Source organism: Hyperolius riggenbachi, chromosome 3, assembly GCF_040937935.1.
Source record: "Hyperolius riggenbachi isolate aHypRig1 chromosome 3, aHypRig1.pri, whole genome shotgun sequence".
Lineage (NCBI taxonomy): Eukaryota > Metazoa > Chordata > Amphibia > Anura > Hyperoliidae > Hyperolius > Hyperolius riggenbachi.
The window spans coordinates 92334057-92353587 of record NC_090648.1 but is presented as its reverse complement, the minus strand read 5'-3'; the positions used below and the strand labels follow the sequence as shown (position 1 = coordinate 92353587).

At 45.7% G+C, this 19531-nt stretch overlaps 1 protein-coding gene across 1 annotated transcript; it reads right to left on the bottom strand.

The window, feature by feature from the left end:
- Positions 1 to 7731: 7731 nt before the first annotated feature.
- On the bottom strand, positions 7732 to 19268 carry LOC137562183 (gametocyte surface protein P230-like). Its single transcript, XM_068273514.1, has 5 exons — positions 19220 to 19268; positions 13492 to 13565; positions 12916 to 13020; positions 12121 to 12828; positions 7732 to 7971 (listed from the first exon to the last, which is right to left on the bottom strand). Exons 1-5 carry the CDS (start codon positions 19266 to 19268, stop codon positions 7732 to 7734), a joined length of 1176 nt encoding a protein of 391 aa, XP_068129615.1.
- Between the last annotated feature and the right edge of the window lie 263 nt (positions 19269 to 19531).

Genomic DNA, 19531 nt, shown 5'->3' with positions numbered 1-19531 from the left:
TGAACTCCCCATCAGATAAAATCTTTGCAAGATGCTGCACACAAAGATGCTGTACACACTCAAAAGATCATTATCTGCAAAAGATCTGTTCCTGCAAAAGATTCATTCCTGCAAAATGCATTCATAGTCTATGAGATCTGCAGATCCTCATACACACTTGGTTTAACAGACAATCATCTGCAGATCATCTGCAGATCAGATCCACCAGGATGGATCTTCAGATCTGCAGATGATTGTCTGTTAAACAAGGTGTGTATGATGATCTGCAGATCTCATAGACAATGAATGCATTTTACAGGAATGGATTTTTTGCAGGAACAGATCTTTTGCAGATAATGATCTTTTGAGTGTGTACAGCATCTTTGTGTGCAGCATCTTGCAAAGATTTTATCTGATGGGGAGTTCAGCTCAATAGAATAGACTGTGTAGAGTTGGCTCTCATACTACATGGAAGGGGGTAAAATTGGTCCGTGAGCTTTCATTTTCCAAAGACTTTTATCTCAAGTGTGTATGAAGCATAAGATGCACTATTATTTTTTCCTGTAGCACTGTTGCTTGCAATAGACAAAATCTGACAGGTCTGACAGGTTTTGGACGAGTTCACAACCTGAGCATACTACATAACTACAGCACTAAACCCTGAGAGAGGATGTAATCCTTCCCCAAATTTTAAAGAAAATATGTTTAGTTCACTCAATGTCTATGAGGGACATTGCCTGGAACCCGCTAGAGCTTATTTTTTTTTTTTTGAGCGTTTAGTAAGCGCTTTCAATCCATAGCGATTTCCCTAAATGCTCTGCCAATGTAAATGGATGGGACAGATTCCATTACAGCAGGGATAGGGAACCTATGGGTCGGGATGTGGCTCTTTTGATGGCTACATCTGGCTCACAGTTAAGGGTTGATTCACTAAGCTACACTGCTCAAGCAGCGCAGCTTAGTGTGGCAGCGCAAGTAACATCTTCAAAGTAGGCACCCTTCTGCTGTAGCATGCACTACTAACTTACTCTCCTCCCAAAACTAATGGCTTCTCCAATTGCCCCGCCCTGGACCCGGTTAGATCCAGTGACTTTGTAGGACAAGATCCCCACACTTTGATTGGCCCACTTTGATTGGTCACTTGACAGGCAGCCTATTGGGCCAAAGTGCTGGGATCTCATCCTACAAAGTGAATCAACCCCCAAGTCAGCTAGCTAATTGTAGAAGCTGTTAGTCGGTATTTCTCCTGTCTGGCTCTTGGGGAAATGTCTGATGTTGCTGAAACCCAAGAGAAGCTGAAGACGTGTCTGACACTTCCCTTGCCCAGGGGATCAACTGTGTACACATCACCATGGCAACAGGGACATGAGCCCTCTGCTGCGCATGCAAACTGTCCCAGTTTGAAACCTATTGTATGCCTTTCACAGAATTACATTTTCAAATATGTGGCGTTTGTGGCTCTCTCAGCCAAAAATGTTCCTAACTCCCCTGCATTACAGCCATTGCGATTAAGGAAATCGCAATCGCAGGACATGCAGCATTTTGGAGGCGTTACCATTCTAATGAATTATATAGGAGCAGGGAAATTGCTCCCAAAATCACTTGCAAAACGCTATAACAAATCGCTAGTGTTTGCAATAGCGCTTTGAGCTTTCTAGTGGGTTCCAGGTCTTTGAGAGATTCCATCACTTACTGTTGCCTTCAGAAAAATGTAGTCAACGTAAAACTACTCAATGGGGGCAGACAACTGTAACAACTGTAACTCAGCCCCCCCAATCCCACCCACTTAAACTGCAATCTCCATTGAGTAAATTGTGTCCTCGCCAATAGGTGATGGGTGTTCCCCCCACTATGTATCTGTGTATCCTCCATGTACCTACCTGTGCTCATCTCTGATTTATTTATGCGACAATGTATTTCATTATATCCCTTTGTATATTCATCTCCAAGCTGTTTGTGCCAAAAACAATTCCTTGTACGCTACCCTGTTGTGAGGCTTGGTGGTGTATTCTCCACAGTCAGCACGCAACGCATGAGCTGGCGTGGAGGAGGTACACACACCAGCACAAGGAAACAGGCTATCCCCAGCACAGTGGAGGGGAGGACTAACTCCAACAGGAGATTGTGGCGCACAGAGCCGGCGCAGATCCGACAGCCACAAACAATGCCTTCGTTATAACGTCTCAGCGCAAAGCAGCGCCGAGCGCACAAACCAGAACTGAGGAGATCAGGACAGGTAGACAGAATGAACGCCTGCCAGCCAGCGGCTACTTAGCGACAGCAAGCGTCCAAAACCAGACAGACTGGAATGAGGCAGCCAATGCGCTGCGGCGATGGCGTGCCTCACAAAGACAGGACAGGACGGTCAGGAAATAGCAGGATGGAGATAGAAGAACGTAACACAGACAAATATACAATAAGTATGCTTTCCCAGCGTATCACAATTACAGCTATCAATGAAACTATTTGTAACGTCTGACTAACATATGTATATATCGGCAACGAACCGACACACGACACAAGCAGGAACGCTGACTAGGACTAGAGTAATACAGGGAACAGGACTCAGAAGGATTCGCTATCTCTTCGCAGAGATGAACGCAATCCACAAACGGTAACAGAACAGGATTCAGAAGGATTCGTTATCTCTTCGCAGAGATGAACGCAATCCACAAACAGTAACAGAACAGGATTCAGAAGGATTCGTTATCTCTTCGCAGAGATGAACGCAATCCACAAACAGAACCAGGAGCAGGGTAACTACCTCAGCACGGGTGGTCACGGTACGCGCAACCCACCAAAACGCGCTGGAAAGCTGACCAACCGCACACAGGATACAAACAGCTCGTGCACGTATACATCAGCAACACTGATGCATCAACGCAACACAAATACAAGGAAAATAACAAACGTGCCGGTATGCATATACATTGGCAATGAACCAATATACGACGCAAAGACCAGCAAAGCATCTTTATAACAAGAAACACGATCGGGGGCTAAAGCGACAGCAAGACAGGCTTAAGCTGAAGCTATGAAAACCCAAGGAAACCCTGCAGGAAGCAGATCTTTATACTGAGGTCATCCAATGGGAGCAGACATGCAGATTCCCACACAGGTGAATGATAATCAGTCACAAGCTGACAGCAGGGAAAGACAGACAAAGCTATGCAGCTTGCATGGAAATAGATCAGAACTGCCTGAGCTGCAGCACTACTACTTCCAGCAACAGCTGCTGCAGCAGCGATCATCACACCTGTATTTGGCGAATAAATATAATTCTGATCCTTCATTTAAAATTGTACTGTTAATGTGCAGCTTTCATTGTTAGATTAATAGTTTTTCATCATACCTCCCAACTTTTTGAAATGAGAAAGAGGGACACTTAAGCCACGCTCCTGCCACACCCCTGATCACGCCCCCTATCACACCTCTATCATGCATACCATAAGGATTTCATAGGAACATATATTGTTTTATACTTCAAATCACACTTTCTATCCTGGTTCCTTTTCCTTCATATTAACATTTTAAAATTAGTAATATGTCAATTTAAAGGATGGGAATAAAGTTTAGAGTCAAAAAAAACACATTTTTTAGTAGAGAGGGAAAATATATATATATATATATATATATATATATATATATATATATATATATATATATATATATATATACATAGAAAGAGGGACAAAGTACTGAAAGAGGGTCAAATGAGGAGGAAAGAGGGACAGGGCTCCAAAAGAGGGACAGTTGGGAGCTATGTTTTCATTGACTAGCACTATAACAGCACCTGATCCAATGATCGTATGGTCGATTGCTAGGGAGATTGTACCGTTAATGGGCACCTTTATAATCAGAGGTCTTAGAACAAATCATGTGTCTCCTCAGGAAAACTTTAATAGGGCTCCCATGTCCACACCTCCTTCCTACTCCCCTTGTGAGCACCAGGCCTAGGGGACCCATCTGCTTCAGCTTATATAAACTCCCTCCTCCCATATAACAGTACTGCATACCACCACCCATAACAAGTGTGTCTAGAACAACACCTGCTCTGAGAGGACAGGCCCTTGGCCGCTTGGCAGGTGCACAGGCTGCGGCTGCCTCCCAGTAGTTATCCCACTGCGTCGTATACCTAATAGTATAAATCATTTTCTTGGGTCGTGATCTTTCAAAAATATTTCTATGCATTTTATAAGGAAGAAGACACTATTACGCCAATTTTTCTTATTACTGTTGTAAAATAAACAGCGCTACCATCGATAAAAATCTGAGATTTTATTCTGCTGTTTGTCCAGTTTATCGCAAAATGTAAGTTGTGTTGCTGGTAGGTAATATCTATGGTGATGATATTTGTTTTTTGTTTTTTTTTAAATAAAGTTATATTTTTCTGCATCTTGTAGTTTTGTTTATTTTTTTTTTATTTTTCTTGTACTACACCAATAATCATTTAAAAAAAATTAGAAAGAAGACTGTCACAGGCAGTCAGGGGCATTACTAGGATCCCAGAAGATTCAGGACACACCAAGAAGGCAAAAATAGGCTGGGATATAAAGCGCCATACCAAAAAGTGGCTGTGATCATGATGTGTCATGGGCGGAGCCAAATGTATATGGGCCTAGCAGCAATGTAGCTCAAAGACAGTGGGCCTACTCAACAATAGTGATGTTAGCGAACACTTCGCCAGCAAATAGCTATGAGCAGCCTGGCCCCTGTACTTCCAGGTCACAATGGTGCGCAGTAGTACGCATGCCCCGGGCCAGATGCGTTCATTAGTACGCATGCCCTGGCACGGCCACAGGTGCCGCAATCAAGGACGCGCATCGCTGAGCCAGGGCATGCATCCTAAGGAAAGCATCCAGCCCGGGGCATGCGTACTACTGCGGGTCATTGCGACCCGGAAGTAGTACAGGGGCCAGGCTGCCCATAGCAGTTCGCCGAACTGCTCGCTACATCTCTACTCAGCAAAACAATGGATGAAACCCGTTGTCTTTTCATAAAAACTAAGGCCCTAGCCACTGTACAAACAGCCATTTCCCACAACCTCACGACTACACAGTAGAGCTGATCTAATCGAACTCAGCTATTTCTGCCAGAGCCCAAATGAAAGCCACAAGTGCGCCTGCATGAGGCAGTATGTGAGCCCAAAATGGGGGGGGGGGGGGAGAGGGGGGCGGGCCCCAGGCTGAAACTTCCTCGGTGGGCCCTTAGTGTCCCAGTCCGACCCTGGTGAGGCTCATCACAGGATTGTCGTGGTCCTGGAGCCGGATGACTACTATGCATGCGCGGATTTTCAAGGCTGCCAGCACTAGAACAGGGGTGCTGAAAAAAACATGGGAAGTCTCATTACGATCCAGAGGCTTCCCTCTCCCAAGGTAAGTACCTTCCGGGGCACTTTTTTTTATTACAAGTGTTCTTTAAAGCAATACTGAAGTGGCACAAAAAAATGGAGAGGAAAGGCTCTGGATCTCAGATCCTTCCCAGTCCTTGCTCTGTGCTAGGCATTAATTAAGATGTAATGGGGCTCTGAGGCAAGGTAGTAGATTTGGGGCCTCCTTGTGGTCTTTTTGGTAAACTGAAGTGGAGAGACTTCAGAGAAGGTGTCTGGTGGGCCCCTAGACAACCACTAGGCCCCAAGCACCTGCCTAGGTTGCCTGGTGGATGATCCTGCTCTGTTCCATGCCCTCATCCTTTCTCTCTCCCCGGTGAAGTTCCGTGCCTTTGGTTCTCCTCGGCAGTCTTCGGAGATGCTCAGGGACATGAGTACTCCCAATGAGGTTGATTCACAAAACTTCACTCATGATTTATCTCTCCTTACCTACTGTATTTCACATTATTCTTAAAATAATTTTTCAGCACGCTCCAAGCACACAAATCACTCAAAAAGTTGTTCTTGGTTAGATTAACTTTCGTGTTCCTTTTCTTGCTTTCGTTTTAGTTATGTTTGCTTGTTAGGCGCTTAAAGGGGTTTAAAAAGATTAGGTGAAAAATAATTATGGAGAGATAACTCCTGAGAAAAGTTTTGCAAATCAATCCTAAAGACTGCTCAAGGAGGGGCCATGGCTGGATTTCAGGCAAGGCCACAATGGCCATGGCCTAGGGCACCAGGAAAGCAAGGGGCGGGCTGTGGGCAGCAGGGTGGCAGTAGCAGTTAGCCTGACGAACAATCGTCCTGCTACTGAGAGTTTGCACATAAAGGTGGGCGACTACCAACAGCCAGATCTGGCATTCAGGGGATGAAGGGGCAGCGAACGGGCACTTACAGTGATCTCTGAGCTGCCTGTCACTCACCAAATGTTCCGCTCGCCAAGGAGCTTACAATCTAATCCCTTCCATCATGTCACTAACTGTTATTAGAGGAGCTTATAATGTAATCCCTGCCATCACATCACTAACTGTCCTCAGAGGAACCTACAATCTAAACCCTGTCATGAGGGATTTAGCAAGGGGGGGGGATTTAGCAAGCTGTAAGTCTGGGGGTAGCGGGTGATAGTGGGTCTTGGGCAGTAAAAAGAACAAATCCGGCCCTGGGAGGGGCAAAGATGTACTGTATTCAACCACACTGGTCAAAGACCTTCACTGGGGAAAAACAGCACAGAGTGGGGACTGGGATGGCTCAATGGGAGGGGAGACTTCCCTCTACATAGGTATCTCTCATTTTTTTTTGTGCCGTTTCAGTATTGCTTTAAACATCAAATACTATTTCTTACCACTAGAGAAGTGTCCTAAATGTATCAGCACACAGGCAGAATCTGCAAAAAATGTACCATGTTCTCCATGTCTTCACAGACCTTTCCTGTGTTGTATGAGAATTCCCAACTGTATGAGCATTCTTGGTCAAGAGTCAGCAATCTTCCCCAAGTGTTTACAATGTACCTAATCAGAGGGGCATTACTTGCCTGCACCGCTATGGAAAAGAGGACACGTTTTTGGATGAAAACATGAAACAGTTACATGAAGTGACAGGCAAGACCAGATTTACCAGTTTTCAGCCCCCTAGGCCAAGTTTTTTTTGTTGCACCCTTAAATATTCAGCAGAAACCTAGTCTATGTGTAACATCCATGTATAGCAGCTTCTACTCTCTTTCATGTACAGCTCCTTTGAGTCTCCTCTTCCATATGTTGCTCCCACATGCAGCAACCCCTTGTTCCATGGCCAGCAACCCCCCTTGAGCAGCAGCCGCGCTTGACTTGATTTAGACATACTATAGTTGCTCAGATATTTGCCTGATGAAGCAGGATTACACCTGTGAAATGCATTGCATTGTGGAGTATTCAAATAAAAAGAATTGTTGACCGAAATCAACAGAATTGTGAGTACTGATTGGGGAGGTAAGTCCACCAGTACCTCCCTTTTTGAACGTTGTTTTTTTTTTAAGCATAATTTTATTCTTGTTTTGGCCCCTCTGTTCAAACAATCATTTTATAGTCTAGTGCAGTCTTGGTGGAGGGGTGTTCCCCCACTTCCTTCCTGTCTACAAAGAGCAACTTCCTAACCTGAGTGGAGTCAGGTCTGATCTCCCCACCTGTCTTAAAAGTGGTTGAATGAGTGGTGTCCCTTGTTTGTGAGTATTGATTTATTCACTAAAAATGTTTATTTCTTATACTCTATCTACACTATTGTGAGCTCTTGGTTTACTTTTTGAACAAGCCGCCCAAGGCCTGGGCCTTTGTGTTCTCTCCAGAAATCTGTTGATGACAGACTATTGCACATTGTATCTCAGCCTAGCCACAACAACATTAATGTCCCAATTATGTGACGGAAGTTAAACTAAAGACACAAAAGATAAGGTATAAAATGCTTTTAATGATGTTTGCAGAAATAACCGAACAAATCGTGTAAGCTGTTGTCATGGCGAGTTCATTAGACGTTCCTGCAGCAGCGAGCGGAAGTCCAGTCGAGTCCTTCGCATTCACATCGGCAGGAATCGGAGCCCAAGAAGGTGACAGTGCCACAGCTGTTAGAACATGAGCATGAAAGAGCCGTATATCCTGTAACATACAAAATATATTGCTGTTATCTACCTGGGGTATCACTCTGTACATTTAGCAAAAAATGACAACACATACGTGTATTAGCAGCAACCATCCATATTAAACAGCCATCAAAACCTGAGAAGGACAAAAAGCCTAACACATTCAAGCCGGTTTTAAACCTTGCCTGCGCATTTGCAGTGCCAAGCCCCGCCCCCATCGCATTGCACGGAAGTAAGTGACTGGGATTCCCGGGTTTCCCCACTGTACTCCAGTCGTTGCGCACATGCACGCCGCATCGCCACCGCCAACAAGTTTAAAATTCCTGCGTCACCCATTGACTTACATTAGTTCTGCTGCAGCTGCATGCCATGGAAGTCCGACAGTAACATGCTTCTGACATTGGGGTGGCTTGACGGCGAATCGGGCCTTCTGACACAGTGCGATGCCGTAAGTGTGCTAAGCCCGTTGCCTTGCATTGCCGGTGCGTTATCCTGCGGTAAAACAGGGTAACGCAATGCAGGTTTGCAAGGCAAGTATAAAAGGGGCTTCAAGGTGGCCTAACCATTGGTCGATTTAAAAAAAAAACATTTTTTTTTTCATTTTTATCAAGACAACTCAATAATTTCATTGGATTTGCAAATCGATACTGTGCAAATGTTTCCCAATGGATTGATTTTTGGCTGAAAACAGTCAGTTAGTTCAATCAGAAAATGTTGTTGGTGGGTCAGGAGGAGTACATTGCTAGCAGTTTTTTTGTTGTGTTTCCCTTGTCTTCTCTCCCTGCTGGCTGCACCTTCCTGTCACTTCACTACCAAGTCCTGGAGCACCTGTGTAATGTAACAAATGCTGAAAGCCAAATACTAGAGGTCTCTAGTGGTCACGTAAAGTATGTGCCACGGTGCCCCTAGTGTTTGGCCTCTATAGCATTTGTTACATCCCACAGGTGCCACGCCCATGGACTCGGGAGTTAGAGTCATTGGGAATCGTGGTTTAAAAAAAAAAAGCCAGATACTTAGCTAAGGAGAGGGAAGGCTCTGTGTAACGATTGGTGTCAGCACAAAGAGAGAATCTGATTATTGGTGATCTGCAGTATCACCAAGAATACAGATGTATACCTGATTATTGATGATCTGCAGAATCACCAATAATACAAGTATGACTAACCTCTGGACACCTAATAATGTGTAAGTGTTTTTGGTGCAACAGTAAAAGGCTATCTCCCGTGGAGCGGGAGATACAGACACTACTGCAGCCAGTGGACACCTGAGGAGCAGGTGACCTCTGGCCGAGCAAAGGCTATCTCTAGAGAGGAGATAGAGCAGCAGCCAGTGATTCCTTGATGGAATAGGAATCAGACTGTACTGCAGCCAATGGACTCCTAATGGGAAGAAGCCACTGACTGAACTGCAGGAAGGCCTCTCTGAGGAACAGGAGGTCCTTGCAGCTAACTGACACCTGGTGGATAGTGTCAAGGAAGTACAGGGAGACTGATCACTCAAAGGATGAGTGACAGGTACAAAGACAGAAGACTGATTCGGTAACCGGATACAGGCAGGGTCAGCAACTGGTAGACAGATAGGCAGAGGTACCGAATCAGAAAGCAAGAAAAAGGTCAGCAAAGTAAAAGGTCATAACAGATATACATAAACACAATCCTAGTCTGAGGTGTGAGGTCCTTGGTCTCGACACCCGGGAACTAGTCTAAAGTATAACAGAGTAATGACACAGCGATCCTAAGCTTGGGTGTGAGGTCCTTGGTCTCGACACCCGGGAACTGGTCTAAAGTATAACAGAGAAATGACACAGCGAACCTAAGCTTGGGTGTGAGGTCCTTGGTCTCAACACCCGGGAACTGGTCTAGAGTATAACAGAGTAATGGCACAGCAATCCTAAGCTTGGGTGTGAGGTCCTTGGTCTCAACACCCTGGAACTGGTCTAGAGTATAACAGAGTAATGACACAGCAATCCTAAGCTTGGGTGTGAGGTCCTTGGTCTCAACACCCTGGAACTGGTCTAGAGTATAACAGAGTAATGACACAGCAATCCTAATCTTGGGTGTTAGCTCCATGGTCTCAACACCCTGGAACTGGTCTAGAGTATAACAGAGTAATAGCACAGCAATCCTAAGCTTGGGTGTGAGGTCCTTGGTCTCAACACCCCGGAACTACTCTAGAGTATAACAGAGGTAATCTGGCTAAGTGTGAATTCCCAGCTCCTGCTGGTTCTAACACACTGTAAGATCTGACTGAGGTCTGAGTGCTCACACATAAGTATTCACAACGGCAGACAACCAGCAACTGGAAGGCAAGATCTATATATACTGCAGCGCTCCCCAGCGCCGCCTCCAGCCGCTCAGCTAATCAGGAGTTCCGCTGAGATCAGCTGATCTCCGCCATTCATTACACTCTGGGTCCTAATGAGCCTTACCTCTCCTCTCCCGGTGCCTGTTCCCGCACACGATCCCCCATAGCAATATTTGACCAATTTGGTCAAATACTACTGTGTCCGCCTCCGAAGGGAGGCTTCAGAAGTCTTCAAGAGCCTGAGTGCTCACGATGATGGGCCACTCCAGACTGCGCACGCGCGAGCGCCCTCTCTCGTGCACTTGCGCATGTGCAGTATGAAGCTGCCCGTCTTTGGGAGGACTCGGCTCCCGAAGACTTCCAAAGTCCCCCACGGTGGGGGATTCAAACGGGGAAGCTAGCGATGTACCGAGGGCACCGGGAGAGAAGACGGAAGGCTCATTAGGACCCAGAGCCTTCCCTCTCCTTAGGTAAGTATCTGGCTTTTTTTAACCACAATCCCAATGACTTTAAGAGACAGGTAGGACCAGCCAGCAGGGAGAGAAGACACGGAAACTGCGCCACGGACGAGTGTAAGCTTTGGCTACCTCTGTACAGCCATGGGGGAGAACTGGGAGACCTGGGGCATCCAGCAGGCAACGCAAACAGATTTTCAATGGTAGTGATGATTGCAATCACCCAATTACGATTATGTGAAATTTTCCATACATTTTCGCAACTATGCCTATTCGTAATTACGATTTGTAAATTCAATTGATTTCGTATAATCATTCCTAATTTCACGTACATTTTCAAGTAATTTCATGCAGAATTTAGCGGTGAAGAGCAAAGCCCGCATACACGCTATTGTCACCAAAATTGCTACGAATGTTAAGGAGAATAGTGGGTACAAGTAAAGAAAAATTAGATCATTATGTCAGATCAAGGGTGCCCAATAGGTCGATCGCGATCTACCAGTAGATTGCGACCACCTCCTGAGTAGATCATGGCCACGTGGCTGCATCCTGTCAAATTTTGCTGCCGCATAGGTGCGGCTGTCAAAATCTGCTACCTGATGACTTTGATGCCTATCTGCATCATTGAAGAGAGCAAAGAGGCGCGGTTGAAGGGGAGAGGCGTGGCTGAAGGGGAGAGGAGCAAATGACGAGACAGCATCTCCTCCCCCTCCAGGCTGTGTAAGACCACGCCCCCAGGTCCCGCGGTTCTGGCAACTTAACACAGAAGTCGGTCGCCATCTTGCTTGTGCAGTTTTCAAGTTGTGTTCCTGGAGAGGAGACTAAACAGAGACTTTCCTTTCTAGGTGGGCACATTTTTGGTGTTGGTGGGAGGGGGAAGAGAGTATTCTATGACCATTATATCCATCAAATTGTGTGTGCGCTGCCTAACTATGCTAGTATAGGGAGGGGTGGGTGCATGACACTGTGGGGAAAAAGGATTGTGAAGCCATTTGCTATGCGTTGGGGGGGGGGGGGGGGAGAAGGATTATGCGACTGTGTGACTGCCTAACTATGCTGGGATATGGGGAGGGAGTGGAGGTTCGCAACACTGTGTGGGGGTGAAGGGTTTGTAGATCTCTTGGACTCGGCAGTTTTTTAAGTAGCTCGCAAGTCAAAAAGTGTGGGCACCCCTGTGTTAGATGAATGCATTATTATGGCTACCATAATAATACAGGCATGACTACAGGAGGACAAAGCGGAATGATGAGTTTATCAGTTGGCTGATGACCAGAAACTCCCAGAGGTTTCTTTGTTTACATGAATGCTTAACTACAGCCTACATAATGGATATTGTAATGTTAATTTTGTTAATAGAATGACAGATGGCAAAGAATGTAAGAGAAGAGTCCTAAAGCTGACCTTACCTTTAGCGCATTTTGCTGTATCGAAATCGTTTTTGACGTCCACGCATTCCAAGACAGGAGTTTTACATTTACAATCAGATCCACCTCCCGTAGAAGTCGAACCACCTCCGGTTCCTCCAGTACTTGGCTGCCCTCCAGATCCAGTATTTCCTCCAGTACTTGGCTGCCCGCCTCCATACCCAGTATTTCCTCCAGTACTTGGCTGCCCTCCAGATCCAGTATTTCCTCCAGTACTTGGCTGCCCGCCTCCATACCCAGTATTTCCCCCAGTACTTGGCTGCCCTCCAGATCCAGTATTTCCTCCAGTACTTGGCTGCCCGCCTCCATACCCAGTATTTCCTCCAGTACTTGGCTGCCCGCCTCCATACCCAGTATTTCCTCCAGTACTTGGCTGCCCGCCTCCATACCCAGTATTTCCTCCAGTACTTGGCTGCCCTCCAGATCCAGTATTTCCTCCAGTACTTGGCTGCCCGCCTCCATACCCAGTATTTCCTCCAGTACTTGGCTGCCCGCCTCCATACCCAGTATTTCCTCCAGTACTTGGCTGCCCGCCTCCATGTCCAGTATTTCCTCCAGTACTTGGCTGCCCGCCTCCATACCCAGTATTTCCTCCAGTACTTGGCCATGATATATAGCCCCCGATTCCTCCAGGAATTCCTCCAGTACCCGGCCGCGCTCCAGAACTCCCACTTCCTCCAGGACCTGCCACTATATATCCCCCATTTACTCCAGTACCTGGCTGCCAACTTCCTCCATAATTTCCGCTTCCTCCATAACCTCCACTTCCTATACTACCTGGCCGTGCTCCATAGCCCCCGCTTCCTCCACTACTGCTTGGTCGCCCTCCAGAACTCCAGCTTCCTCCACCGCCATAATCATTGTTTCCATATGACTGTGAATCTGCAGAAATTTTAAAAAGAAAAGTTGGAAGATGCTATATTTGTACACATACTATAGAACCGATATAAACAACAGAAGTTTTTATTCCTAGATTATTTAGGGACATTTATCAATGCATCTGCATTCAGGAACATATGTATCTTCATTACAAATAAGGTGCTGCATACAAAGGATCAGCATTCAAAAAGGTTAAAAAAAATGATACATGAACCTAATCTAATCTTATTATTCGTCTTCCCCAAATATGGATATAGTGTTTTAATATATGTTCATTATATTGATCTTAAGGCAGCCATACACTGGTTGATTGCCACCAGATCGACCAGCAGATAGATCCCCTCTGTGATTGAATCTGATCAAAGAGGGATCTATTGGCTGCCTACACTGCAAACAGATTTTGAATCCATTTCACTATGAAATCGATTCACAATCTGTGGAGCTGCCACTGCCCGCCCCCCCTGCATACTTTACTTGATCCGGCTGGCGCGAGTCCCCCGGTCTCCGCTGTCTCTTCTCCGCTCTGGGCTCCAGCTTCACTTTACTTCCTGTCGGGGGAAGTTTAAACAGTAGAGGGCACTCTACTGTTTAAACTTCCCCCAACAGGAAGTAAGTGAAGCCAGACGGAGCCCAGTGCAAAGAAGGGTCCGCGGGGACAGCGGGGACACACGCTGGTGGAACAGGTAATGTATTGCCGCTAGTGTCGGTCGTCGGACATTCGAACGCCGCCATCGACGCACTCCCGACCCGCCGGTAATCGAGCAAAATTTTCCGCACGGACAGAGCGACAGGATCGATCAATTTTCGACGGAAATCGGTCGATCGGTCAGCATTTGCGTATCATTTTCACAGCAGATTCGATCACAGTGATCGAATCTGCTGTCTATCGGTGGAAAATTGAGTAAGTGTATGGGCACCTTTATTTTATACAGTATAAACTTACCTTTGTTGCCTTATAAAGTACTGAAACATCCTACGTAAGAGGTGAACTTTAGATTACAGTAATTAGACACTTTGAAGAGGTAACAACACAAGTTGTTTAGGTGATACCGTTAAAGGGTACCTGAGATGAGTGTAAGAAAAAGTTTTATACATACCTGGGGCTTCCTCCAGCCAACTTCAGGCTGATTGTCCCTCGCCGTCCTCCTCCATCGCCTGGATCCTTCACTACTTAGGAAATTACTGGGACCCATAGCAGAGGATCCAGACGGAGGAGGACGACGAGGGACCGATAAGCCTAAAGAAAGAGGCATAGCTATGGGTGGTCAAGGGGGAACATATGTCCTCGGGCACAGCATGGTGAGGGTCGCTCAGCACAGCTGCTGCACCCCCATGCAGCATCAGAGGCAGCTTGCTGGCTGCCCGATGTGCCCCTGCTTCTCTCCCTCCCTCTGCAGAGGAGTGCAGAAACATTAAAGCAACAGAAAAATCTTGTGTGTGGTCCGGTGTAAGTCAGCAGCGCAGCTTAGTGAATCAAGCCCAAAGGTTCAAAAGCTTGAAAAGAAATCTTGTCCAGTTAGTCATTAAGGACTCTTTCACGGTAGGGTGTTGCGTTTTGATGCGACATTAAAGTCGCAATGCAAATTACAATGCAACGCCCCAAAAAAGTTGCAACGCAACTTAATGCCCCATTATCATTGCATACAGTAGGGCATACAGGCAATAAAAAGTATGCTTCCAATGCTACGTACACACATGCGACAACGATCGTTCGTTGAGAACGACGAACGAACTTTTAATTGATGAAAGAACTACCTAAGTAAAGTTAGTTTTAAAATGTGTGTAACGATCTGATCGTTAGAACGAACGTTACATCACATAAAGCAACTATTGCGCCTGCGCATAAAAATGAGAAGTTTCATGGAGAAATAGCGAAATGCGCATGTCAAGCCTAGTACAAACGACCGTTTCCAACGATGTACTACTTTTGCAAACGATCGTCGTTGGAAAAAATCCGCCAAGCTAGATCGTTCGTTTTTAACGATCTAGCTCGTCCGTCGTTAGACTTAATGATCGTTGGTTGCTTTTTTTTAAACGATCGTCGTTTGAAAAGATCGGGGGACGATCGTTTCAAACGACTATAGTCGCATGTGTGTACGCACCTTAAGTCATTACTGAGCATGTGCAAACAGTCCAACGCAGTTAATAACGTGTATAACGCACAGCATGCAGCACTTTCTAATAACGCTACACGTTACACACAAACGCAAGTGTGCACTGTGAATGTCGCACAGACTTAGTATTGTTGTGCCTTAGTCTGCGTTAAACATTTTCTAACGTGCGACTTTAATGTCGCACTGTGAAAGAGGCCTAACTCAACAACTTCTGCTGTTATGTCTTTGGATTCTATCCATGACTTACTGTACACTGGACCACACACAACTGACTAAACACTTTGAGGAATATATATATTTATCATCAGTGGGCGCAAAGAGGACTTTGAAGGTTGCCAGGGCATCTAGAGACTTCATACTACTTAGATTAGTGTGTTTTTTAAAGTGGTCTGAAACTCTGACATGACATTCAATAAAAATGTCTTTTCCAACTTTTTAATACTTATACAGTTATCATATTTGCTTCCGTGCACACCTAATATTGTCTGTTTACAAATTACAAGTTTCCAAAGTTTAGTTTTTCTTGCCCTGAAAGCTGGCATTGCATTTTATTATTTTTCTACTATAACTGCTTTATATTATATATTAAACTCTTCTAATGAGCTATTCTGAGCTCTGTGTGTGCCTGAAGCAGAGAGTGTTTGTTTACATTCCAGTGTTGATAAATTTGTGTTTAACAAGTAAAAAATATACTGTTATCTCCAGTTTGGATGCAGATTGGAAGCTGAATAGCAGGAGAAAATGCTTTGTTTAACCATTTCAGTGATGTTCTGCTAGAATTTTTTTTCTGGGATAGTAGCTTTCAAGCTGTAAGGAATCTTTTAGAGCAAAGTAGAAATGCTGACTTTCAGATCACTTTAATTTCTTTTCCTCACAGGTTTGCTCTAAGGTGGAAGTCTTATACATTTTAATATTCATATATTTACAACATTTCACAAAGTAAGATTGTTTTTTAAAGAGGACAAAAGCCAGGATGGTCAAAATGGTGAAAAGAAACATTTTGGAAACAATTTTATGCAGCTTAAAGTGAACCAGAGATGAAGCAACCTCATGTATTTTACCATATATATCAGTGAGAACAGTAGAGAAAACACCTACCCTGCTCTCTGTTTAATTCTTCACTGTTCAGCTTGATTGAGCATTCAGTCTGGCTTTGCTATAATGACTCAGCTATAATGATTCCTGAGCAGAGCCAGACTGACTGCTCAGTCAGGGATTTTATCAGGGCTGATAAGAAGCAAGCTGAACAGTGAAGAATGAAACAGAGAGCACAGTAGGTGTTTTCTCTTATGTTCCCACTGATATATAAGGTAAACTACATGAGGGTGCTTCATCTCTGGTTCACTTCAAAAATGGACGAGTCAAATTCCACCTTGGCTGGATTCACATGGTCCATTTTCTAGCTACTTAAAGAGACTCTGAAGCAAGAATAAATCTCGCTTCAGAGCTTATATTCAGCATGGGCATGTGTGCCCCTGCTAAAACGCCACTATCCCGCGGGTGAACGGGGGTCCCTTACCCCCCAAATCCCCCCCTGCAAAATCAACGACCAACTTGGTCGTAGATTTTGCTGCTGTTGAGGCAGGGCTAATGGGTGCAGCCCTGCCTCTCAGCGCCGTCTATCAGTGGCGCATCACCGCCTCTCCCCTGCCCCTCTCAGCGAAGGAAGACTGAGAGGGGCGGGGGAGAGGCGGAGATACGCGCTGATAGACGCGTGTGAAGCATAGCTGCGTGCATTAGCTTTGGCTCAAACAGGAAGAGATCCCCGTGAGTAGAAGAGGGGATTTGGGGGGTAAGGGACCCCCGTTTAACCGCGGGATATCGGCGTTTTAGCAGGGGCACACATGCCCCTGCTGAATATAAGAGCTGAAGCGAGTTTTATTCTCACTTCAGACTCTCTTTAAATTTGCATAGTCCTGAATCAAGTCAAAATTATTTGCATCTCATTGACCATACTAAAGGTGGTCATACATTCATCGATTTGTTATTCGATTCCATGCAGATTTTATTAGTCTGCTGGGAATCGATTACCCAAAATGTCAGATTGATTGATTTTTTTATCCATTTTAAACAAGAATCTATTAAACGCATCGATCGGACTGAATGTAAAATTTAAAACAATCGGGGGCTGGGCAAGAGCATTCGCAGATTGATGGCCTATAGCATTTGTTAAGATATGTGATGTTTTATATGCCCTTATACAGCATATGCACTGATCTAGAGTCATATGATAATGTTGTCTGTTTGTTAAACAGGAAGTGTTAAAATAAAGTTGTGCTCAGAGAACAAAAAAAAAAAAAAAAGAGAAAAGAGGAAGAGAAAAGAACTGTGTGTGTTCCTGAGAAACCTAAAGCACTGTGCCTGTGTGAATTTATCCTCCATCAGAGATCTGCTGTAACTCACAAGATAAGATTAGAAAACAGCATCAGACCGGTTATCCCTGCTCTTAAAGCGAACCTTAAGTCTACTAAAAAAAATGAGATTTACTCACCTGGGGCTTCCCTCAGCCCCCAGCAGCCGATCGGTGCCCTCGCAGCTCCGCTCCGATGTCCCAGGACCCGCCGGCGAGCACTTCCAGTTTGGCCGTCACCGGCCGACAGGCATGAGAACGCGAGTGATTGTTCGCGTTCCCAGCCTGTATATCGCCCCCTATGCTGCTATTCACGGAAGTGAACAAAGAAGACCCAGCGAGCCCCTGCGCATGCACACGAAGGAACACGCACGGGAATGTAGCGGAAGGCCCCCATGGTGAGTGTGACAGAATCCCTGTCCTCCCATTACCCTCTGAAATAGCGCCAATCTTTCAGGGGGTTATAGTGCGGCATGGGAGGAACACAGAGGCATGTCATGAGGCAGGGTAAATGCCTCTTTGTCCCATATGCCCCCTGCCGCACCGCCTCGGGTTCTCTTTAAGCTATTGTTCTTTATCTTTGAGGTAATAGAGTTTTTTTCTTTGCTTTGGTTTAAGATTAATATTAGGCTATAGTAGAAGTATATTTTGTTATAATTACATTCTACATCATATACCGGTATGTTTCCAAGCATAGGTTTAACTTGCTGATGTCAAGATTACTTTGTATCACCATGAGCTCACCATGGTTCACCATGAGCTTGTTGCTGGGCAATCTGTAACTCTGGGTGTTTCAAGTTCTACTCCATAGAGGCACATTAATCCATGTCATGCACTGAAGAGAATTAACCAGTCCGAAACAGTCTGTATGCATATTGGATTATTGTGGCTCTGTAATATTAACAAAGTGACACATCATTGCATTCCTGGGGTTCTGGAGGTGTGTTCAGCTATTAGGGACAACAAACAAAGGGGTGATTTGCATATTCAGCAGCGATGCATTGTGGAACACCTCATACATTATGCTCACTCCATCCTGAATTATCACAAATACCTTCTGTTTTAAGAAGGCAAACTTCTGTTTTGCATAGCATTTAGTAAGAGGGCCTTTTTTATCTCTTTCAGCCCCTTACACACTCCTAGGAGTTCTGATTTACCCAGCACTTCCGTAGAGGCAAATGGGGCAATTGCCCCAGGTCCCCCACATCCATAGGGGCCCTCAAGTGTCCCCCTTTGCCTCAAATCATATGGCTGCCGGGCTGGCCAGATACCCCTGCGCACTCCCCCGTGGCTGCCGCCGCCCAGTCTCGCCCCTTGCTCGCTTCTCCCCCACGCGCTGCTTTCCCCCTTCCCCGTGTAATAAAGGCAAAGGGAGAGAGACACAGTCACCTCCCGAATGATCCAGGCGGTGCAGCTTCCATCTGTCTCCCCTGTAGTGATTGTCCTGCACTTCCTGCTAATTGGTTTGGGCTCTAGTGCCTGAACGGAGAAGCAGGAACTGAAGACAGATAGGAGCTGCACTGCCTTGATCGTTCGGGAGGTGTATGTGTCTCTCTCCCTCTGCCTTTATTACAATTGGGGGGCATCGCCCAGGGGAAAGGGGGGGGAGAAGCGAGGGGGGATCTATCCTGCGGCAGCCGCACGGGATGGGGGGGGGGCTAGTGGGTATTGGTGTCGGGGGGCCCATATTACTTTTGCCCCAGGGCCCCAGTTTGGCTAGAACTGGCCCTGGGTTTACCATGAGCTTGTTGGGCGATCTGTAACTTTGTATAACCATTGTCATTCATGATTCTTTACTTGTTCATGGTAAAATAAAAAAAAAGTTCAAAAAAATGTATTGAAATATAATAATAAAGGGTTAAAGGGAACCTTAAGGCTGAGAAAAAAAATGACTTTTACTCACCCGAGGCTCCCCTCAGCCTCCTGCAGCTGAAAGGTGTCCTCGCCGTGTCCCTCCGCTACACCTGGACTCGCTGGCGGCCACTTCCGGTTTGGCCGTCACCGGCCGACAGGCTGGGAACGCGGCTGATTATCTGCGTCCCCGGCCGCA

Coding starts and splice junctions, on each gene's coding strand:
- LOC137562183 (XM_068273514.1), bottom strand. CDS start 19,268: ATGAATGACAATGGTTATACAAAGTTACAGATCGCCCAACAAGCTCAT. Junction 13,566..19,219: donor GATCGCCCAACAAGCTCATG/GTAAACCCAGGG, acceptor TTCCCCCGACAG/GAAGTAAAGTGAAGCTGGAG. Junction 13,021..13,491: donor ACTCGCGCCAGCCGGATCAA/GTAAAGTATGCA, acceptor AAATTTCTGCAG/ATTCACAGTCATATGGAAAC.